Raw genomic sequence first — 24,905 nt, 5'->3', positions numbered from 1 at the left:
GTCGGATGATGGATCCGGACACAGTTTACATACATTTAAGTGAGATCCGGCTTCAAAAAAGTACATAAATATCACTTAAGTGGTCATAACTCGAGACAGGGTTGCCAGATCTTCAATGTTTTGTACTCATTGGAAAGGCCTTTCAATTACCTAACCAACGATGGGTCGGATAATGGATCCAGACATAGTTTACATACATTTAAGTGAGATCCGGCTTCAAAAAAGTACATAAATATCACTCAAGTGGTCATAACTCGAGACAGGGTTGCCAGATCTTCAATGTTTTGGACTCATTGGAAAGACCTTTCAATTACCTAACCAACGATGGGTCGGTTGATGGATCCGGACATAGTTTTACATTTAAGTGAGATCCGGCTTCGAAAAAGTACATAAATATCACTTAAGTGGTCATAACTCGAGACAGGGTTGCCAGATCTTCAATATTTTGCACTCATTGGAAAGGCCTTTCAATTACCTAACCAACGATGGGTCGGATGATGGATCCAGACATAGTTTACATACATTTAAGTGAGATCCGGCTTCAAAAAAGTACATAAATATCACTTAAGTGGTCATAACTCGAGACAGGGTTGCCAGATCTTCAATGTTTTGGACTCATTGGAAAGGCCTTTCAATTACCTAACCAACGATGGGTCGGATGATGGATCCGGACACAGTTTACATACATTTAAGTGAGATCCGGCTTCAAAAAAGTACATAAATATCACTTAAGTGGTCATAACTCGAGACAGGGTTGCCAGATCTTCAATGTTTTGTACTCATTGGAAAGACCTTTCAATTACCTAACCAACGATGGGTCGGATAATGGATCCAGACATAGTTTACATACATTTAAGTGAGATCCGACTTCAAAAAAGTACATAAATATCACTCAAGTGGTCATAACTCGAGACAGGGTTGCCAGATCTTCAATGTTTTGGACTCATTGGAAAGGCCTTTCAATTACCTAACCAACGATGGGTCGGATGATGGATCCGGACATAGTTTACATACATTTAAGTGAGATCCGGCTTCAAAAAAGTACATAAATATCACTTAAGTGGTCATAACTCGAGACAGGGTTGCCAGATCTTCAATGTTTTGGACTCATTGGAAAGGCCTTTCAATTACCTAACCAACGATGGGTCGGATGATGGATTCGGACATAGTTTACATACATTTAAGTGAGATCCGGCTTCAAAAAAGTACATAAATATCACTTAAGTGGTCATAACTCGAGACAGGGTTGCCAGATCTTCAATGTCTTGGACTCATTGGAAAGGCCTTTCAATTACCTAATCAACGATGGGTCGGATGATGGATCCGGACATCGTTTACATGCATATAATTGAGATCCGGGTATTTGTGAAAACACATTTTTATACATAACTTTTGAACTACTTATCGAAACTTCAAACAATTCAATAGCGATGTATGGGACCCTAAACCAAGTCGAATGCAACTGGTTCGATCAAAATCGGTTCAGCCAGTGCTGAGAAAACTCAGTGAGAATTTTGGTCACATACATACATACACACACATACACACACACATACACACACACATACACACACACATACACACACACATACACACACACATACACACACACAGACATTTGTTCAGTTTTCGATTCTGAGTAGATATGTATACATGAAGGTGGGTCTAGGAGCTTTTAATAGAAAGTTCATTTTTAGAACAGGATTATAGCCTTACCTCAGTGAGGAAGGCAAAACGATTTTTAAACAAATTGATTATTGAAACTGTTTCTTTCAATCACAAAAGACAAAGTTGCATCAGAAATAATAAACATTAAAAAAAAACTTGCCATAAATGTAAGGGAGCGTTCTTACGTAAGGCAGATGGGGGAGAAAGTAGAGACCCTGAATAGGGAGACTGGTCCAAGTTTGCTAAATCGATCTAGCAACTTATGTTTTGAGCTTGGCAACACTGATAAGTTTTGCTGGGCGTAACGGCAAATGCTCGTTTGGATACGTCAAACTGGTGTCAATTTGGGTACGTTAAATTCATTTCGACCAGTCCCCTTATTTAGGATCTCTAGGGGAAAGCCCAAGGCCAACTGCGCAAAAAAATTGAGTCGGGTTTAGCCCAAGGCCAATCACCGGGAAAAGTTAATTGACTCTTCCCGCAAACGTCAAAACATACAAATAAGATGGCGTATCATTTCTGGAATAGATTGGGAATAAGTACCGGCAGCAATTTGTATTGGGTTGACGTTTGCTGAGGGTGCAGAAAAGTTTGTTATGTAACTGCTTGCAAAAATCAATGTTTTCCAATTCGATGGAGTAAACAAAACCAAAAAATTTCAAAACACATACATTAGTGGTTAGTTGTTACTATAATCAACTTCTTTTATGGGTCTTAATGGTTTTTTTATGAGTTTATTTTTCAGTTTTTAAGGGGCTATGAAGCATCCAGCAATGCAAGGAGGAATATCCCAGGGATCTTCAAATAATTGAGATTCAGTGTAACCATCGTACAATTTGTTAGACAGGGAAATTCTTCGTAATTAAATTACCATTTTTTCTAAACTTTTACAAAAATTGTGTATAATATTAATATTATCTTGAAAGTAATACTAAACAGCATATAACATATTCAAAAAAAAACATTTCTATCAAAAAGGACTAGAACTTTAACTTTAAACAACAGGTTTATTCACCGTAACGCCCACACGGACCATCAGCATGCATTCGAACAGGCAGGAGCTGACAAACTTCACCAGCAAGATGACCTCAAGGAAACCAAGGGAGACGAGGGTGCTTTTCAAACCTAAAAAAGAGCTAAAGTCTACGAATTTGCGCTGCCATAGGGAAGAGACAAAAGAAACTGAACAAAATTTGGAATGCAATTTGGTTAAATTATTATAAAATGTCGATTTCATCCTGACGTGCAAGAGTATTTCACGTTTAAATGGGCAGTTATTTCGTTCAACCTTCGCTATACGTTACACCGCTCAACACCAACGAGTCATCGAGTTCCGAAAGGGGGACCACCTTACCCAATCCCCCTCACTACGACGCCCCAATACCTACTGCAGTTATGGTTATCTTTCTTGATCCGATCGCGCACTTCCGGCTCGATAAACTTCTCGTGCTTGGAGTTCTTCTCGTTGCTCAGCGCCTGCTTGATCAGCAGATCCTCCATGGCGGCGGCCTTCGTGTTCTGGAAGGAGGAGATTTCGCTCTCGAACTCCGTCACCACGAAGACCCACTTGGGGATCTCGAACCGGATCATGCCGAGCAGTTCCCGCACATAGTGCAGCTCTTCGATGAAGGTCGAGTAGAGCTTGTTGCCGAAGCGGGTCGACAGTTTCATCTCGAGCCGCCACTCCTGCTCGGTGACCGAGGATGGCGTTGACGCTCCGGAAGCTGGAGCCGGGGGAGCTGCTGTGGCACTTCCGGAAGCACTGCTAGCAGCAGTAGTGGACGGTTTCGTGTTGATGAACGAGTCGTACAGCTTGGACAGGATCATCATCCGGGAGTGGCTGGCCTCGCGGGGAACCGGCGGTTTGGTCATCTTGAGCGCGGCCGTCACGTACTCCCGGACCTGGGTCTTCTGCTTCTGGATCACGTGGTACCGGGTGGGGTTCTCCAGCCGGGTCTCAACCTGGAGCACCTTCTTGGGCAGATCGATATCCATGTTCTCCAGCGGAAGCTTCACCGAGAAGACCGACGGCGACGGGGAGGGGCTCTTGTCGTACGCTTTGAGTTGTTCCCGAAGCAACTGCTGCTTGAGCTGGGTTCGCGAGGAGGTGTTCAGGTGCGGGAAGCTCGTTCTACGGTGGACAAATTCCGTTTATTTGAAGGGTTAGTAGACACCAAAACCATCACCAAAAAACGAAACGGAACGTACAGCCAAAGACAATCGGACGTAAAACAAAAGTGAGTTTGCGAACTCACCACGAACGTTCCGAAACTCACCACCGTCGCGTTTGACAGTTGAGTGAACAAATTCGTTTCACGCCCGTTTGTCTCTTTTTGTGTGGAACTTACTGATCGAACCGCGGGACGACCGTGGAGGACTTGAGGTCACGCACCACGTTGACCTCGGCGGACTTGTCCAACAGCGAGAAGGCATCGTCCTCGAAGCGACTGCAGTCGACATCGACCAGGATGCGACAGTTGTTCATGGTTGGAGAGAGTGTGAATTTTTCACGGGATACGGAAAATTGCTGTGAGAAAGATAATAAAACGGGGTTTGGACATTGTTTAGAATAGATTTGAGAGGATTCAAGGGTTAATTACGACACCAAGAGTTAAAAAATTAGTAATTTTTCAAAAAAAAATGACATAACAGTAAATACAGTTACAAGCATCTGTCAAACGCGTGTAAATAGCCTGTGGTGAAATCAAAATTATTGTGGTGAATTTCCCATCATTCAAATTTTCCGTTAAATTGTTGATTTAGCTCAAAGTAGAATCACCCAAAATAACTTTTAAAGAAGATTCCAGTTAAACAAACTCCAATTGTATTGCAATCACATTAGAAAACTTTCCCCCGTTACCTTTTCGAAGGCCCATTTAACAGCATAATCGAATCGATCTAAAACTCATTCCGACCCGAGCCTATAAAAGCAATAAAAACCAAATCCAAATCCCATTTGCTGCTGGAAATAGACTCACCACACCACATCGCACAGCCCCAACAACCAACAGATCGAATTCCAGCAAGTTCACGCTCCATCGAGCAGATTCAACTTTTCTCCTGTGGGGCGGAAAAATGATAGTTTTTCTTTATCAAATTCCATCCATCGGAGCTCATCACGGAACGATTTTATGGGCGAAAGTATCCTGCCACGTGCAGCAGCTAGCAGAACGCCTTCCCTAGGGAGCTTTTCAGAAATAGAAGCTTCAAGGGCGGGAAATTTGCTTTCGAATCGATCGATTTTGAGGTTAACTCGAGGCGGAATCTTTAGCGTTGATCCGGCACGTGGGGTGGCGGCAAGAATATTCAATTCGAGTGGCGAAGGGTTTTATGCAAACTGAAATATTGAGAACCGGGATTAGTGGGAGTGGTGAGGAGTACCCGATTAAAATTGTGCTTGAAAGGACCTTGATGCCCTAACACCATCACCGGTCCATTTTATTAAAAAAATATATTTCAGATTTGTTTTCGGATTTGAACTATTGAATATAATGGAATCAAATAACAAAGTTTTTGTTCAAGCAAGACAAAATATCCATAGAAACCTTTGAATAATAGAATTTCATATAATCTAAAATTTAAATAATTAAGATAAAAAAAATATAATTTAACCCAAAAATTACGAACTTCTCGTCACAGTGTCGAGCTGTAGCTGTCACAGCCCTGCGAAGTATGTTGGCTGGCATATCGGGCGGTCAGTTAAAAAAAACAGCTAGAAGTCGCCTGACCAAAAACTTTAGCTAGAAAGAGATAGGAAATCTGATGCAAACAAACGTCCAGCTGTCTTGTAAACATACTTTGAATGTGTTAGTAAATTTCTGACTAGAAGGCCTTATTAGGTTTGTAACAAAATTTAAACGCAGGCATAGGCAAATCGAGTAGAATGAATCGTCTGTCAAAATCAACTGCGTCCTTTGCACGTGGTAAACAGCTGGTTTTTACAGGCGAGTTCGGCTACTCGATTTACCTGTGTCTGCGTAAAAGTAGTATAAACACAGCATCACGGTAATAATTAGATCGCTTTGATGAAAATAGATTGATTGAATTTATGTCCACTACAAATTTTATTTCAAGTTTTTGCTCTTCTACACATTTTCACAAATTGAAAACGAATCTTTTGCTTCTTGAAATGAACTAATTGGTTGAAATTTGACTTTTTGCCAGCCATTTCTTTGCATGACAGGAAAACGAAAGGAGCAGTTTTATGAATAAACTCCTCTCCCATTCAATGATTTGCAGACCTTATTTGGTTAATATTTTTGGTATTTTTAATATTTATTTTTATTTATTTAAGGTAAGAAAACGCCTTTCAATCACATTGCAATCAATGAATCATAATAGAAATGAAGCTTTAATATACAAAAAAACACATTGAAAATTGAAAATAGTGACATTTTGGTGTAACTTTGACAAGAATCGGTCAATGGTAATTTATGTATTTTTAATGAATTAAATACTTTTTTTACCAAATTTTTAATTATGCGACCAAAGACGAAAAAGTTTGAGAATAAATATGTATCAATATTTTGCAATTTGTTGATGGTAGCATAACTGTAAAGCATTTTGTGATACTTTTTGCCTAACATTTTTGAAAATCAGGCTTGAATTTTGAAATTTATTTAATTTTTTGTCGACCCCCTTCGCCCTCCCCCAAAATTTTAAATAAAATTGGTGCCAGCCTTATTAAAAATTTTAACAGTTTTGAACATTTTGCATAAAATGCTATATTATTATTTTTTGAATTCTTTGATTTATTTTTCGTTTTTTTTCGTCTCTATGAATTCTACATTAAACACATTTCATGTTAAAAATTATTCTTTTTTATAAAACATGATTTTCTATATTATTTATATTCTAAAATTATTCGTTTCGTTTCGTTTTACGGAGCAAGGTGGGGGACGCGGCCTCAAGTCAGTCCAAGTCCGGTTTCTTGTGGAAAAAAGGGTAGTGGCCGAACTAGTATTGCATACCAAATGAACACCACCGGAAGATATAGGGGATCGGGAGGGGGGAGGTGAAAGAATATTAGTGTTGGTGTGAGTAGTAAGAACTTGCATGACTTAAACAGTTACGGTAATCTAAGTTTAACACTGAATAAAGAAAATCTGAAATTGTGATTCAAAGTAAGAAGGTCCGGAATAAATTAAATTATTAGTTAATTAAATAAGAAAATGTAACTAATCGGAGATCTATACAAAAGAAACCTATGATGTATTCCAAATTTAAAGGAAATAAAAAATACTAGAGAAAAAAAGATGAAAACTAACTGCCGACCTGTCACGTCCGTCAATAGTCTTATCGTACATTAAAACTAGAAACAGATCTGCCAATGAAATGTTACACTTCGTTCAAATCAACTAATCATTTAAGTCCAATTATTCATCCACGGAAAACTATCTAACTTTAATCAACAACCTAAACTAAACTGTCTGAAAGTAAATTTAATCTCAAATCCCCGAATGTTTTATTATAACGCCAAATAAGGTAAAGGATCTTGTTTTTAAACCAGTCTTGCCGCTTTCAAAACCAATAAACATAAATGAACAGTTCATAAGTTGAACACTAGTAATTAAGACGACTATTTCATGCCATTCATTTCATTAGGGCATAGAGCTTTGCAAACAAGAGTGCATCTCTATTATACCTTATGTAAACTGTCATTTGAGTGAAGGAGACACACTCCTGTTCACAAAACCCATGCGCCCTTTTGAAATGTTAGGCTCCATTTGATCGTCAAGGCTCCAGTAGACCCTCGATTCGCAACAATGGTCGATACAACCATAATCCGAGAACCGTTAGTTCAACAGATTAACGAATTTTGTCCGATATCATCGCACTATTGATTGACCGAGACTCTATGGAAATTTTGACATATCAAAATGCTACGTAATAATAATTTTTTAAAATAAATTTCAAAATCTATTCTATCCTACAATGCCTAGAAGAGGCCTCTGTTTCTGTTGTGAGTAAGCGCTGGTTTCAGAGTTCATTTTTCAATTTAAAAGGGGTGGGAGACGACTAATTTGCTTCATGAACTCCTACTCGGCCTTGGGACCACCTCTTAAGACACTGATGGCTCCTAGCTAGGAATTAAACCTAGACACAGCGTCGAGGCCCGCTTCGCATGGCAAAAATGTTGGCTGGGGGGAAGTGATATTATCACGAAATTTTATTTTAAAGCCAACATTGCTAACGGCGTCGAGGTCCTTACTCATGCCCAAGGATTTATATTCTAAAATTATTCAAAATGAAATTAGTTTCAAAATATCTTAATTAAAATTTATTCCCCCCCCCCCCCCCAGCCCCAATTTCACCCCTGATGACGGTACATATATTAAGAAAAATTACCGTTTTTCAACAAAAATGTTCGTGTATGCTCATTTTTGAAGATAACTACAAATCAAGCCAAAGCTAAAAATAGCTAAAAGAATATCTATATTTTTTATTTTTGCTCTTTTAAATTTATTGAAAAAAGGAAAAGTTCACCTGGATTTTATGATTTAAATATCTTTATTTTTTAACTATTTTTTTAATTAAAAAAGCATAAAAATAATAAACCTTTTTTGCAAATTTTATTTTAAGAATGAAATATAAACAAATCTTAAAAAATATATTTCAATAGTTTTAATATTTTGTATAACATTGTGTTATAATTGTTTTGTCGATCATTACCTTTAAAAAACACATTCAAACTTCTAGATGTTTTTTTTTAACTAAAGTTTGAGTTCCTTACACGCAACAACGTTTTAATATGGCTTGCTAGTTGTTTTTTTTTTAATTATACAAATTAATGGTTTCGGATTTACCAAATATGAACGTTATAAACGCTGTGTTGATTGCTTCAATATTGAGATTTTTGTAAATGTTAAAAAAATGTTTGCGGTGATCTTTATTTTCAGTTTGAATAATTTGCCTATAAAGTGCCATCCTGTTTAGGTAACTTCAATTTCTTCAACTTTTTTTCCGATTTTGGCAACACCCAAAAAAAAAAGGTTAAACATTGAATTTCGAGCCATGGTTTCAACATTTCAACAAAAAAAGTGTTTAAAAACGCATTTTACACCTGCCCAGTTGTTTTGCAATCATTAGTTTCCAAAATACCTAAGTTTTTGCGGTGCTGTACATTGGAATTTCCTAAAAAATCCAAATACTTTTAATCCAGCCCAAACATGCTAAATATGGTTATAAATGCAGAAAAATGCGTTTTAGATTGTTTTAAGTTGATTTGACTGCTATTTTCATTAAAATTTTGAAGATTTTTGAAAACATAGTTTTTTTGCCCCCTGATTTTTCGGACCAATTTTTAAGGGGGGGGGGGGGGGTATAAACTTTGAAAAATATTTGCAACGGCCTAATATTTATTATAATAAATCTTTTTTTTAAGCAGAAAATTCATGTATTCGTTCATTTCGTGATTTATGAATATTCCCTTAACCCGCACCCGTCATTATGAAATGTTAGCAATGAATATTAATGGTTCTTACTAAAATATAAGTAGTTTTTTCTTTAAAAAAAATACACTTTTTAAGTTTTCCCGATTTTGGCAACATAAATATCACGTCGCTGTTGCCAAAACATTGCATTGTATTATTGAAACAGTTTATGTATCAAAAATGTATTCCTGAAAAGTTTCTTTTATTGGCAGTCTTGTTTTATGTATTTTCATATGCTTTTATCTTGCTAAGTTTAAATTTTGACAAAGAACTTTTTTTATTGGTATTTTTAGGCCTATTCAACAAACTGGTATTACAATCTTTTCTGGCTTGTTGTTTTTTTTCATGTTATCGAATTCCTAGTGTTTTAAACTTTTTTTTATTAATTAACATAACTCCTTCCCGCCCAGAGCAAAATCGATATTTTTACATTTTTCTACATTACTCGTAACTGGATCGACCAAATGATGGTTAACACTTAACATTCTACATAAACTAATGCAGTTTGAACAAAAAATAGGGGATATTAGGTAAAAATATGGCCAAAACTAAACCCAAAAAAAAAACTAATTTCCAAAGCATAGCAAGTTTTACAAGAAACAAATAAAATTATCAAACCCAAGATTTCCGACAAATTGAAGAGTTCAACTTTCCACATTTTAATCATTTATAATATAAAATAATCTAAGAAGAATCAAAACGATCACCAGTCCACGGGAAATAGGTACTAGAGGAAGTCAGATAGAAAGATGATTAATTAAGACGTGCTAAGTTCCATTCAATTGGTGAGTGATTGTTACCGAATTGTTTTGATTTTCTTCGATATGAAATAGCTCATTAAGCGGCGCTTGACGTTTCCCTTATGTTGTATTGGTGAAATAGAAACATAAACCTTTGTTGCCTCAACGACTATTTTACCATTTTTTATCATATTTAAAATTGCAAAATACAAACAAATGAATCTTATTTTAAATCAACTACAATTCCAAAAACAAAGTTAATATTATCGTCAAGTCCATCCATACCGTCCAAAACCTTTCGTTTCGGGAACGAACCACAAAGCCCGGAACCGGAAGGCAATCCAAATAAGTCTTTGCTCCGGATTTAGCCACTGTCAAAGACGGTCGGTGTGGGTGTGCGGGAATGTTTCCCACGTAGAGGGGTTAGGAATATAGAATTTTAAATCAGATTACTGTGCTCAAGGTAGAAAACAGAAGCAGCTGAAATAAACCATCCCACAAGAAGGTGGAAAAAGGAGTGCAAAAAAAAGAACAGGTATTTCGTCGAAACAGCTTAGAAAAGTTCCACTTTGTCGTTCGGAAACCGCAAAATCGATTCCGGATTCCGAAAAGAAGGGAGCTCAACTTGCCGGGTGAATCCTTTTGGGATTCTTTTATCACCTTCCACCGTTGAGTGTATAATGCCGGGGACAGCTCTCCGGACAAGGACGCTCAAGGTATAAAGACCACGTGACTCTTGATGATGATTAATTCCTCACTACTTGTCAAGGTGTGTGTTCTGGTTGATGGGGTAAAGGGACAAAAAAAATCAACAGACGAAAGGATTCCAAACTCACACACACAGTCTCACCAAAGTCATTAATCATGCAAATTTCCGGACGACGACATTCACCACCAGAAGGATCCGGAGACAACTATGGAAATGAGATTACAATGAGACACCTTCTCATCCCCATCATCATCATCATGATTCAAGAATTTTGTAAAGGAGATGAAATCCTGCACTCAAGACTCGAATCGTTAAACAATATCTGCTAAAATAATGTAAAAAGGGCGTAATTTTATCTATTAGCAGTTTACATCCTCGTTTTCATTGAAAGTTAAGGAGGTATAAGACTATAAGCAAACAAACAAACAAATAAATTCGCAATTTTTTACAATTTGCCTGCTTCATTTGTTTGCCTACATTTGTTTGCCGAACTATCCGCATGCATACATTTTGTTTACAAGTTTGCAAGTTTGGCAAACTGTCAAACACGAAAAAGTGCGAGTTTGTTTGTTTGTCATAGTCTAATACCTTCTTTATGCCTTTTTAGATGTTCCTATTGTATCGCTTCACTTCCTTCGTACAGGTTCCCACTCAGGACAATTCAAGGACATGTGACGAGAGAGGACCTGTCCCTTCCAGAAAGAAGGGGCCGGGGGATAGCAAACTGTCTGATTATGCTCATTAGTGATTAATTATGCTGGGCTTGGGATCATCCGTTTGTGGCCGCCGACGATGACGTCTCAGCTCGGCCGGAAATGTGTCATCTGTTGAGCCCCTTTATTCCGAGACCAAGACCCAGGTGTGTCTTTACAGTTCTGGACAGGCCAACTGGGTGCGGGTTTCGCCTCCTGTGCGGTCAGGGCTGACGAGCTTCTGGTTTGAATAATTGAATTTTAAGCGAAGAAGGGTTTGAATGCTTTAGCAACAGCAGAAGGAAAACTTTAATGAATTTTGCATTTACATCTTTATTTTTTCCTGTGATATATCTTTTAAAAAGTGATATAAAAAAGATATGAACTAAATAAATTCCAACTTATCTATAAAGCTCTAGCTCTAGCTCTAGCTCTAGCTCTAGCTCTAGCTCTAGCTCTAGCTCTAGCTCTAGCTCTAGCTCTAGCTCTAGCTCTAGCTCTAGCTCTAGCTCTAGCTCTAGCTCTAGCTCTAGCTCTAGCTCTAGCTCTGGCTCTCTCTGGCTCTGGCTCTGGCTCTGGCTCTAGCTCTGGCTCTGGCTCAGCTCTGGCTCTGGCTCTAGCTCTAGCTCTGGCTCTAGCTCTAGCTCTGGCTCTAGCTCTAGCTCTAGCTCTAGCTCTAGCTCTAGCTCTAGCTCTAGCTCTAGCTCTAGCTCTAGCTCTAGCTCTAGCTCTAGCTCTAGCTCTAGCTCTAGCTCTAGCTCTAGCTCTAGCTCTAGCTCTAGCTCTAGCTCTAGCTCTAGCTCTAGCTCTAGCTCTAGCTCTAGCTCTAGCTCTAGCTCTAGCTCTAGCTCTAGCTCTAGCTCTAGCTCTAGCTCTAGCTCTAGCTCTAGCTCTAGCTCTAGCTCTAGCTCTAGCTCTAGCTCTAGCTCTAGCTCTAGCTCTAGCTCTAGCTTTTAATCGATTTCGATTTCGATTTCGATTTCGATTTCGATTTCGATTTCGATTTCGATTTCGATTTCGATTTCGATTTCGATTTCGATTTCGATTTCGATTTCGATTTCGATTTCGATTTCGATTTCGATTTCGATTTCGATTTCGATTTCGATTTCGATTTCGATTTCGATTTCGATTTCGATTTCGATTTCGATTTCGATTTCGATTTCGATTTCGATTTCGATTTCGATTTCGATTTCGATTTCGATTTCGATTTCGATTTCGATTTCGATTTCGATTTCGATTTCGATTTCGATTTCGATTTCGATTTCGATTTCGATTTCGATTTCGATTTCGATTTCGATTTCGATTTCGATTTCGATTTCGATTTCGATTTCGATTTCGATTTCGATTTCGATTTCGATTTCGATTTCGATTTCGATTTCGATTTCGATTTCGATTTCGATTTCGATTTCGATTTCGATTTCAATTTCGATTTCGATTTCGATTTCGATTTCGATTTCGATTTCGATTTCGATTTCGATTTCGATTTCGATATCGATTTCGATATCGATTTCGATTTCAATTTCAATTTCAATTTCAATTTCAATTTCAATTTCGATTTCGATTTTGATTTCAATTTCGATTTCGATTTCGATTTCGATTTCGATTTCGATTTCGATTTCGATTTCGATTTCGATTTCGATTTCGATTTCGATTTCGATTTCGATTTCGATTTCGATTTCGATTTCGATTTCGATTTCGATTTCGATTTCGATTTCGATTTCGATTTCGATTTCGATTTCGATTTCGATTTCGATTTCGATTTCGATTTCGATTTCGATTTCGATTTCGATTTCGATTTCGATTTCGATTTCGATTTCGATTTCGATTTCGATTTCGATTTCGATTTCGATTTCGATTTCGATTTCGATTTCGATTTCGATTTCGATTTCGATTTCGATTTCGATTTCGATTTCGATTTCGATTTCGATTTCGATTTCGATTTCGATTTCGATTTCAATTTCGATTTCGATTTCGATTTCGATTTCGATTTCGATTTCGATTTCGATTTCGATTTCGATTTCGATTTCGATTTCGATTTCGATTTCGATTTCGATTTCGATTTCGATTTCGATTTCGATATCGATTTCAATTTCAATTTCAATTTCAATTTCAATTTCAATTTCAATTTCGATTTCGATTTTGATTTTGATTTTGATTTTGATTTTGATTTTGATTTTGATTTTGATTTTGATTTTGATTTTGATTTTGATTTTGATTTTGATTTTGATTTTGATTTTGATTTTGATTTTGATTTTGATTTTGATTTTGATTTTGATTTTGATTTTGATTTTGATTTTGATTTTGATTTTGATTTTGATTTTGATTTTGATTTTGATTTTGATTTTGATTTTGATTTTGATTTTGATTTTGATTTTGATTTTGATTTTGATTTTGATTTTGATTTTGATTTTGATTTTGATTTTGATTTTGATTTTGATTTTGATTTTGATTTTGATTTTGATTTTGATTTTGATTTTGATTTTGATTTTGATTTTGATTTTGATTTTGATTTTGATTTTGATTTTGATTTTGATTTTGATTTTGATTTTGATTTTGATTTTGATTTTGATTTTGATTTTGATTTTGATTTTGATTTTGATTTTGATTTTGATTTTGATTTTGATTTTGATTTTGATTTTGATTTTGAAAGGAAGAACTGAAAAAAATGTGGCACTGTTTTGTGAGCTTTTCATTAAAATGAGTTTGAAATTAAACAACTAATCAGCAGAAGAATTTACAGTCAATTGCATTAAGTATAATTAAAATAATTATATTGTTTCCTTTCTATCCTTCTATCCTTAGGATACCATTTATAAAGACATGATAATAGTTATCCCTTCTTGATCAACTTAGCATCTACTCGGCAAGGCAAGCAGTTTCCCAGAACAATGAAGCTCCAATAACTATCCCGATTACGGAAATTCCCTCCCAGATCTCTTCCACAAGCCCACAGCCAAGGACATTCCGCTTCCATCAGGTTGACGGATGGATGACCACTTATGGCCCTATTACTGGCACTCCTGGTCATAGCTGTTCAGGGAGGATCCGATTTGCTTTGTTTTTGGGAGGAGCGGAAGAAAATACTCATTATCCGGAAATTTACTGCAATGGCTATAATATCATCTGAAAGCCTTTCTTTCTATTTCGTTACTCTGAAACCTTAAGGCAGATAAATGGGTGGTGACGACGAGGACGAGGTGCTGGTCAATAACCGTTCTCCTCCATCAATTGCGAGCTGTGCGTGGGCGAAGAATGAGCAGCCCAGCAGTTACCATCTGTTTGGTGTTACTTTGGGTGTGTTCCGAGTACACACAGCAGCAAAAAGCCATATTTTTCCAGTTTGACTTTTGCTTTTGCTGTGTTGCGAGCCCGTAGGCAACGTTAGAATCATTTATGGTGATGTACGATGCTTGATCTCTGTCGTGGACGGGACTTTTGGTGGAGGAGATTGGTTGATCGAGCCCACCCCATAGCATCGTAGCTTGGGGTGGCACGTCGTCGGGTAGATTTTCAAGGTCATACGAATTTGCTTCACATATTCACACCAAAATCCCCCAACCAGTCAGGTAGTTCTACTCTTCCAATTATGTCACGAAAGGTCGGTGTTTACCGTTCCAGAAGGGTACCCGCGTGACGAAGGTGGACAAAGTTTTTCCGTTTTTTTTGCAAAATGAACTGCCGCCGTCTAGTTGAGATATGGCCGGGCTCTCGTTGCCGTGCATAAACCCGGTCTAAATTGACACTTTTAGTTCTGGTCTGGCTCCCTAGGAGACAGGTGAAAGATGAATATACCCCTTTTTGTTGCAAAGAATAACATAAACAGTAAAAAGGTAGTTTGGTCACCGAGACTTTGGAGGAAGGTCAAATTTAGTGGAAGGATTTGACTTTTTGTTATTGCTCCAGTGAGGAATGGCTTTAAAACGTACACTTTTCTGAAAATTTTATGCAGTATATTTTAATTACAAAATATTTTAAAGCAACTTTTATTTTTTTTTGATATACCTCAAAACATAAATCTAGCATCATCGCGGCACGTAGGTAATTGAATTATTTAAACTTTGACGAAACGAACAAAATTCGCCGAAAAGAACAGTGACACACACACAATGTATGGTGGTAATTCACAATTCATGATGACTCTTGTCGCTCGACGTCTCAACGGTCACAAAGTTTAGGACCTGATGAGTGGTGTAGTCTGAAGGTTTTCAGTTCGGCAGGTTAGGGTGGTCTGAACATAACCTTAAATCAAACAAAATTTCATATTTATTGGTAACTTCACTTGAAAATAACTATAGCAAAAACAAAGAAATTGATTTTAGAGACCACCCTAAAATTACTCAGCCTCACACGTCCTGATCTTGAGTTGGGAGCTTTCGGTGTCTAGTGGTGCCTTCAAAGTGACACAATGGCGAGAACAACCGGTGGACGTGTGTGTGTGTGTGTGTGTGAACTGTGAGTGAAAAATGACGGTGCCCACCAAAATTACAGTCAACACCACTTTGGAAGAAAGAAGCATTGACGAGGTTGGAAGTCAGGAGGAGGAACTCAACAGTTGCTGATAGAAATGATTCGAAGTTTGGATATTTCGATCACATGTCTTTTTAGCAGAAAAATATATTGTAAAAATTTATTACAATCAAAAACAAAACAAAACATTCAAAAGTACTTCAAAAAAAACTGGCAACCATATCCCTCGTAATACGTACTTCAGTGGAATTTATAATACATTACTAGCAGTTTTTGTAATCATTAAAATCGAATTGCGATTTTAATTTTTAGAAAGATAAGTTAATAAAATAATAAGTTTTAAAACAATTTGATTTTTTTACTTTATTACTGAAAAAAAAAAAACATTCTGGCAACCCGGTCCCAAGTTAAGAGAACTAAAGTGTAATTTATAAAACCTTGAACATATTTATTTTACCAAAAACGTTTTTTGATTATCATGAAAACGATTTTTGAAAACCAATCAAACAAATGATAATTTGCCTGGAATGAAATATCGATAACAAAAGTTTATTGAAAGAACATTTATACGGGATGGAGAAATTTTAGGGAAAGCCATGGAACTTTAATATTTTTTTAAACGTGTAACTAAATGAAGATACTTAATTTGCAAATCTGACATCACTGTCATAAGATATCGAAATTAAAAAGGAAATTATGAAAGATTCAAAATCAGATGTTGTAAATACTGTTTCTGCTTAAAATAAACATTAATTTAAACTAAGGGACCATCCACCCGAGCAGACGGAAATAACTTGGGAATAACATTTTTTTTATTTGAAAATACTAGGTCGATAACAATTTATGTTATTTATAGCAAGATTTGTTATTCGTCGTTATGGTTTTTTTGTTATTGGATTGTTATTGTAATAACAGACTAATAACATTTTTAGTTATTTTAACAACTAATCCGATCATCCCAATAACAGTTGGAGGTATTCTTATTCCAAAGGTGCTTTGGCTTTTAGCCAATATCAGACCCGAGCAGACGGAAATAACGTGGGAATAACATTTTTTGATATTTGAAAATACTAGGCCAATAACATTTTATATTATTTATAACATGATTTTTTATTCGCCGTTATGATTTTTTTGTTATTGGATTGTTATTGTAATAACAGACTAATAACATTTTTAGTTATTCTACGAACAAATCATTGTTATTATTTTTTGTTATTTTAACAACTAATCCGATCATCCCAATAACAGTTGGAGGTATTCTTTTATAACAAAAAATGTTATTTCAAAGATGTTTTGGCTTTTAACCAATAACAAATTTTGTTATGATAACATAAACTGTTATTCAACTCTTATGCTAAAATGGATTTTGTAAGAAGATTCCATAACACTTTCTGTTATTTTAACAGTATTTGTTATTGAAATGGCATGAATTTAGTTATTACCGTCTGTTCGGGGACCATTAACAAATTGTATTATGATAACATAAACTGTTATTAACCCGTTATGCAAAAATTGATTTCTCAAGAAGATTCCATAACACTTTCTGTTATTTTAACAGGATTTGTTACTGAAATGGTATAAATTTTGTTATTACCGCCTGCCCGGGCATAAACCCACGGTCAGCGATTGTAAACTTTCCATACAAAAATGATTTGTTTTGTATGGAAATTTTCCACGATGGGGGGGGGTGAGATTTCACAGACATTTCACAAATCGATTTTCATTGTTGTATTTTTGATTTGGATGAAATTTTGTCCGTGGATTGTCTTATGTCAAATGAATCAAATCGTCAAGCATTCGTTTTTCCATACAAGTCTCCAAGAATGTTGCGGAATGGGGGCTGGTCATACAAAATGGGTATGTAAATGAATGAAATTCTGTATCTTGAGAAGCATGTTTCTGATCGATTTGGTGTCCTCGGCAAACTTGTATGTTATGATTAGGACTTTTCAGGAAAAATAGGGTAACGAAAAAAACACTTAAATCTAAACTTCTAAAATACGTATATTTTTAATTTTCAAAATTTATTGATTTCTTTTAGGGGACTAAAAAATACATACCCGAGCAGACGGAAATAACTTGGGAAGGTCAGTTTTTGATATTGTGAGAAGATCGAAATATGTTATTGGGATGATCGGATTAGTTGTTAAAATAACAAAAATCAATAACAAAGATTTGTTCGAAGAATAACATAAACTGTTATTATGTTGTTATTGCAATAACAAACCAATAACACAGAAGGAATCATGAAGGAATAACAAGATTTGTTATTTTGTGCGGAGAGGTGGAGCAGCATAATAACAAAAAATGTTATTGAACTGGTATGTCTCCATAACAAAAAAAGTTATTGTTTTGGTTTATTTGTAATTTGCAAATAAACCTGCAGTTGCCATAACTCCTCCTAGTCAGGGCTGCAGAGTCGGGTACCTCCAAGCGACTTTGAATCCATACTTTGAAGACAACTCCGACTCTGGATGTAGGATATGACGTCAACGCCGACTTCAGCTCTCCAAAAATACCCGACATCACAGATTCCGACTCCAAGTAAAAGTTGCTGAAAATTTGCTGAATCCGATGCAGTCTCCGAGGTCTCACTCCAGCTCGAACTTCAACGTCAGCTCCGACTTCCTGGCTCTGTGAAAATAATAACAGTTTTTGTTATTCACACATCAAAAATTCTCATTAAATAAATCAATTCCGTTAGAGAATAAAACAAAATGAAAAAAAAATGAACTCTCAAAAGTTAATTTTATCGGATTAATTTTAGCTTGAAACCTCATTTCATGGTGAAATAAAATTGGTCAAAATTATTTCATAGTTCCAACCAATTTTAGTAAAATCCCTTAGGGCAGCTATTCTCAACCTTGTTCTAGGCCGGTACCCCCTGCCATGTAAATCAAGTAGGCCCGGTACCCCCGTTGAGAATCGCTGCCTTAGGGGGTATATCAAATAATTAAAAAAATCAACTTTCAAAATTTCAACTTTTTAGAATAGTTTTAGCTTAAGGACCTCATTTCGTGGCCAAAATAATGATCCCGACGAAATGGGTCAAAATTATCCCATAGTTCTAGCCAATTTTAGCAAAGTCCCTTAGGGGGTATATCAAATAATTAAAAAAAATCAGCTTTCAAAATTTCAACTTTTTAGAATAATTTTAGCTTAAGGACCCCATTTCATGGCCAAAATAATGACCCCGACGAAATTAGACAAAATTATCCCAAAGATTTAAACATATTTAACAAAAGAAAAAATAATAACAGATTGTAATTTGTAATTTTTTGGTTTATTGGGTACGACAACTTGTTAGTTTACACTGTTAATCAGGTCAAGGAAGACACTTTAGGAAATTTAGAAAAGTTACAAAGGATCCAAATAAAGAAAAAAATAATAACAGATTGTGTTATGGACACTTAGAAACTTTTCCATTTGTGCGATTTATGGTAATTTTATTTCTAAGTCAGTATACCGAACGAATACCAAATTTTGTTATGAGGAGGGTTTTTGAAATGTATAACATTTCCTCTTATTAGCGTGTTATTAAACATTTTCAATATAATATCACTTCAATACCAAATTTTGTTATTTTATCAGAAACTGTTATTATTTTTTCTTCTTGAAGTTGAACTTCAGGATAAAATAATAACACTTTTTGTTATTTTAACAGGATTTGTTATTGAAATATTATTAATTTTGTTATTACCGTCTGCCCGGGTATTCTGAGCCGTAGTGCGTGATGGTGCAAAATCTGGTTCAGGAGGAGATATTTTTTTTTAAATCGTGTTTTTTTCGGAAATTATCAAAACCTTAGACAAAAAAATATTTTAAAAAATAGTTTTATTTAAATATTGCAATTTGTTTGATAAAATGCTCCGATTTCATGTTAAAGCTACTTTTAGATATAAATTTTCTATTGCTTGCCTTTTTCTAATAAAAAAACTTCTTGAAAGAAAAGTATTCCAATATTTTTAAAAAGCTTAGAATTTTTTTGAAAATAGGGCAATTAGTTTCTGCGTTACTACCTAACAAAGAATTTATATCGATGATAATGTTTTTTTTCCAAATGTTACCTAATTATCCTGTAATTTTCAACTGACGATGTCTCAGAAACTATTGGTCCGATTTTCAATGTAGAAGATTGAAACTTTTGAGATTATTTTTCTTTTCAATAAAAATAATCTCCAATCTTTAAAATCAAGCTTTACTTTTGAAAAGATCTACAAACGGATATTTTTTCTGATATCAAAGTCCAGACGATTTTTTTTTTTATTTTGAACAGAAGCATCCCGAGCGGTTGAAAATGATGAGAATTCAAAATTGAAATCACAGGCCACGGTTAGAACATTTGAATTAAAAAAAAGTGTTCAAAAATGCATTACACATCTGTCTAGTTGTTTTGCAATCATAAGTTACCAAAATTGACCAAGTATTGACAAAAAGTTTATTTTTGAAAAAAAAAAGTTTTTGCGGAGATGTACATTGGAAGTCCATAAAAGTTCAAAATATTTTTAAACGAGCCCAAAAATGTTAGATATGATTTTAGGGTTAGTGAAATTTTACAATTTCGCGGACAGCGTGAAATCCGTGAAATTTGGCTTTTTCTACGAAATCCCGTGAAATTTTATGTTTGTGTGAAACTGTAATGATTTTTCTCAAAATGATTTATCAAGTTCAAATAGGAATAAACATAATCTTATGAACTTCTTTAGAATTAAGCGAATGAATACCCTTGTTTACGAATATAGTGTTAATGATTTTTGACGATGACGGTTTTAAATTCGTAAAATTTATCAATTCGCTATTTTTTTTTTTTTTCAATATAACAATACACAATAAATATTTCATCCATACAGACTATTCAAGTGAACTTTATTAGTTTTCAATTGAAAAGCTTGATATGAACCATTTGAAGAATTGTTCAGATTTTTCAGATTTTTAAAAACTAAGTTTAGTTATATTTTCATCCGCTGTTATGAAAATTTTACTGCTATTTTATTTGAAAGGTATAGTTTCAAAATAAATTAAAAGAATCAAGCTTTGTTTTATTCAAATAAAATGAATGCTTTGAAATCAACTTTTAAAACATTCCAGATTTATTGTGAGTCCTGTTTAATTTTAACGATTTTTGATTATTTGGGTAGACGTTTCCCGTGAAAGATAAAATACTACTTTTTGTTTTGTTCTTATTTTGAATTAAAATGTAGATTTCGTTGCAAACTATATTATTTTTGCCTTTTGATTTCAAATTTAAATTTTGTAAACCTAAAAAAATGATTATGTGTAAAATGTCGCAAAAAATTCAAATTATTTCACTCTTGTTGGACAAGATTGTTAAATTTTGCCTTAAAAAGAAATTCAATAAAATAAAGCAAATCAGCGAAAACTTTTCAATTTTACTAGTCAAATATTTAAAAAAGCAGTTGAATAAATAAGAATACGCATGCCCTACATTTTATTTCAAAAAATATAAAGTGCCTATCCATAAACTAGGTGGAATTTTTTTTGAAAATTAGGAGAATTTTTTTGAGTCACATTCAAATTTATTAAAGATTTTTTGAGTTTATGGAAGAATAATATATAATGAAGCATAAAAAGTAGTTTCAGGGATTTAAACATAAAATTTTCAGAGTTATTTTAACATTTTTATCGATCCGCGAAGTTTGTGTGAAATTTGATGTTTTGAAATTGAGGTCCCCGTGAAATTTGCAATTTTCGAGCGTGAAAAATCACTAAGCCTAATGATTATCAATGCAGAATAGGGCATTTTAGATTGTTTTAGGTTGATTAGACTTCCATTTCCAATAGAATTTTTCAAGTTTTTTGAAAACAAATATGTATGTGCCCCCAGATTTTTGGAATAATTTTGAAGGGGGTGACATAAACCTTGAAAAATATTTGCAACGGCCTTATTACAAAAAAATATTTGCTTGGTTCCAATTAAATATTACTTATTTTCAAACACTGAATAAAACCAATAAACTTTTTTCTGACGGCTTACAAATTTTGCTGAATATTTAAAAAAAAATGTAAAATTTAGCAGAGACCAGACAGAATTTCCAACAAAGCACACTTAGATAATTTTATATAACAAACCTTGTCCTTAATTAAATTGGTCAAAAAATTCCCTAAGCTCTGGTCATATTTGGATGCCCGTGTACTCTTTTGTACTAGTTAGGAATCCCATCAAACTTAGTACAAAAGAGCAATCCGGCATGATTATCTGGTAACAAAATCAGATATTTTAACCTAGAACAAACAGGACTTGTTATTGAACAATGAATTCTTTTTGCCTTGTTTTTGAAAATTAAGCTTGAAATTTAAAATGTAGCTTTTTATTCCTTTGTACAACAATCGAAAAAATGAATTGGCTTTCTCTCTCCCCAAAAGCACCCTCCAAAACCACAAGCTTTCAAACAAGTCGATGCGGTTGTAATTTGTAGCCACCAGTTTTTCTGTGTTTTTTCTTTCTTTCATTCTTTCGGGATTTGCCCTTCCGTTGGGTTGATTAAATGAAGGAAGTCATTTCGGAACGGCCATGTAACCGCAAATCCCCTCCCCCTTTCCATCACTCCCTTCCGGGGTCCAGCCTCAAGCTGTGGGCTCTGTGTTTTATCTTCCTTTTTTCTCGGCCTCATCAGATCATGTACAACCGACCGAAATCCTTTTGCTTTGCGACTTACAGCAATCCCCGAACAACCCCTCTCCTTTTCTGCGATTGGCATTGTTGGAAAATTTTGAGAAGTTTTTCGTCAGCTCGAAATCAAGTTTAAATTCAAATAATAACCAGAAATACCAAGATCATGCAAAAAACATTAAATGTTGACCAATATTCACTCAATTTCCCCCACTATGCCCTATTGTCTACATTTTTTTCCGCCTAAGCTTTTACGCCAGAAAAGGCCGACGGGTCCACCGAAACCGAAAGCGAGCCCGGATATTTGAACACGTGTGTGCGTTCGTGTGTTTGTGTGTGTGCAAAAATATTTTCAGCAGCTTAGATAGCTTAAGATATTTGCACATTGGATTTTGCACTAGACGTTTATCATGCCTCGGAAAAATGGGAGCGAAAAAAAAACTCAACCGAAGGGCTTAGCTGTCAGTGTGGCCAGACCCACGGGCTTGGTCCGGAAATTGCATTGGACTTCGCGAGGGGGCCCGGATTTTCTGTGGTTCCGGGCGAAGGGCAACGCTGGGAAATATACGGTAAGCGGATTTCTTGCCCAACCACGGTCAATGTGCTTTGCTGATTGGAATGAAGAGTTGTTTTTTGAAGTTTTTGAAGTAGAAATGATGAGAAAATCAAGAAGAGAGCAAAATGCTTGATTCTAGATTTTTTAAATAAATAATCTAATCAAAAAATAAAACAAAAGAGTACATGCTCACTAACCTTTCAAAGATTTTATAGTTGATAGAACTCGACAGGTCTGGAAAAAGGAAACGAAAATATTGTTTTATTAAATTGCATTTGTCCTTATTTGGTTTTACTACGTAAAGCTTGCACAAAGGAATTAAAAATATGCCGATTTTCACCACTTTTCAAAAAAGTAAATAAAAAAAATTAACGTAAAAAAAAGTTTAAAAAAAAGGTTTTCGAGGAATTCTCTATAATCCATAAACCACGTGGACATGGACATGGCCATGGAATCCAGAGATGCTGAGATATCAGCATTTGAATGTTGAGTGAAAACCTATTTTTATTGTTTCTTTTTTCTTCTTTCTTTTCGATACCTGGGTGCTGAATAGTGGTTCGAAAAACGGCCTCAATTTTTGAACTGTCAAAGTAGAACCAATTTACTTTTCACCAAAAGTAGAGAGTACGCAGTTCTTTGTCATCCGTAAAAATAAATATCTCTTCTAACCGATCGAAATGCTACAATTTTTAAGCAAAAAATGTAAAAAACTAGACAAAATAAAACACATACCAGTAGTCAGTAGAGCAATTCTCTACGAAATCGGTATTTTATCTTCAAATTTAATTTTTGTATTTTTTAATTCGGCTGAAACTTTTTTGGTGCCTTCGGTATGCCCAAAGAAGCCATTTTGCATCATTTGTTTGTCCATATAATTTTCCATACAAATTTGGCAACTGTCCATACAAAAACGATATGTGAAAATTCAAAAATCTGTAACTTTTGAAGGATTTTTTTTATCGATTAGTTGTCTTTGGCAAAGTTGTAGGTATGAATACGAACTACACTAGAAAAAATTATACACGGTAAAAAAATTTGGTGATTTTTTAATTAACTTTTTATCACAAAAACTTGATTTGCAAAAAAACACTATTTTTGATTTTTTTCATTTGTTGATATGTTTTAGAGGACATAAAATGCCAACTTTTCAGAAATTTCCAGGTTGTGCAAAAAATCTTTGAACGAGTTATGGATTTTTGAATCTGTACTGATTTTTTCAAAAAACCGAAATATCGGTCTCAAAAATTTTTCAGCTTCATTTTTCGATGCAAAATCAAATTTGAAATCAAAAAGTACTTTTAATTTTTTAAAATTAGTGCACATGTTTGCCCACTTTTGAAAAAGATATTTTTGAAAAGCTGATAAAATTTTCTATATTTTGCATTTTTGAATTTTGTTGATACGACCCTTAGTTGCTGAGATATTGCCATGCAAAGGTTTTAAAACAGGAAAATTTATGTTTTCTAAGTCTTACCCAAACAACCCACAATTTTAAAATGTCGATATCTCAGCAACTAATGGTCCGATTTTCAATGTTAAAATATGAAACATTCGTGAAATTTTTCGATCTTTCCGAAAACAATAAATTTTCAAATCAAGACTAACAATTTGAAAGGGCGTAAAATTGAATGTTTGAATGTTTTGCTCTACAATTGTTTACAAGAGCCCAAAAATGTACAAAATTATCTGATGGTTTTAAAATAAATAACACGTTTTAACTGAAATATTTCAGGAATGAATTTAATTATCTTGTTGATTCCAGAAATATTTCAGCTAAAACTTGTTTCTTCTTTTACAACCACTAGATGATCTTGTACATTTTGGGCCCTTCTAGACAATTGTAGAGCTTGTAAAAACGAACATTTTTATTCTTGAAAAACGAATTTTGGTCAATTCTATCAAAAATTATGAGCAAAACACGATTTGAAAATGCTCATTTTTTCAAATTGAGATTAAATGAGTTAAACAAAAACGACCTCCGAGATATTTTCAGCAAATGTACTCTAGAA

General features: G+C 34.9%; 1 protein-coding gene across 1 annotated transcript in view; it reads right to left on the bottom strand.

The window, feature by feature from the left end:
• Nucleotides 1-2,556: 2,556 nt before the first annotated feature.
• Nucleotides 2,557-24,905, bottom strand: part of LOC6045241 (transcription factor E3) — a 48,898-nt gene continuing 26,549 nt past the window's right edge. The window contains exons 2-4 of the mRNA XM_001862597.2: nucleotides 23,094-23,130; nucleotides 4,017-4,195; nucleotides 2,557-3,799 (exon numbers count right to left, since the gene is read on the bottom strand). Of these exons, the coding sequence (XP_001862632.1) occupies nucleotides 3,019-3,799; nucleotides 4,017-4,153 (918 nt within the window). The 5' untranslated portion in view covers nucleotides 4,154-4,195; nucleotides 23,094-23,130 and the 3' untranslated portion in view covers nucleotides 2,557-3,018. The remainder of the gene's footprint in view (nucleotides 3,800-4,016; nucleotides 4,196-23,093; nucleotides 23,131-24,905) is intronic.

This window comes from Culex quinquefasciatus, chromosome 1 (assembly GCF_015732765.1).
Source record: "Culex quinquefasciatus strain JHB chromosome 1, VPISU_Cqui_1.0_pri_paternal, whole genome shotgun sequence".
NCBI lineage: Eukaryota > Metazoa > Arthropoda > Insecta > Diptera > Culicidae > Culex > Culex quinquefasciatus.
This window is presented reverse-complemented; position numbering and strand designations above follow the sequence as displayed.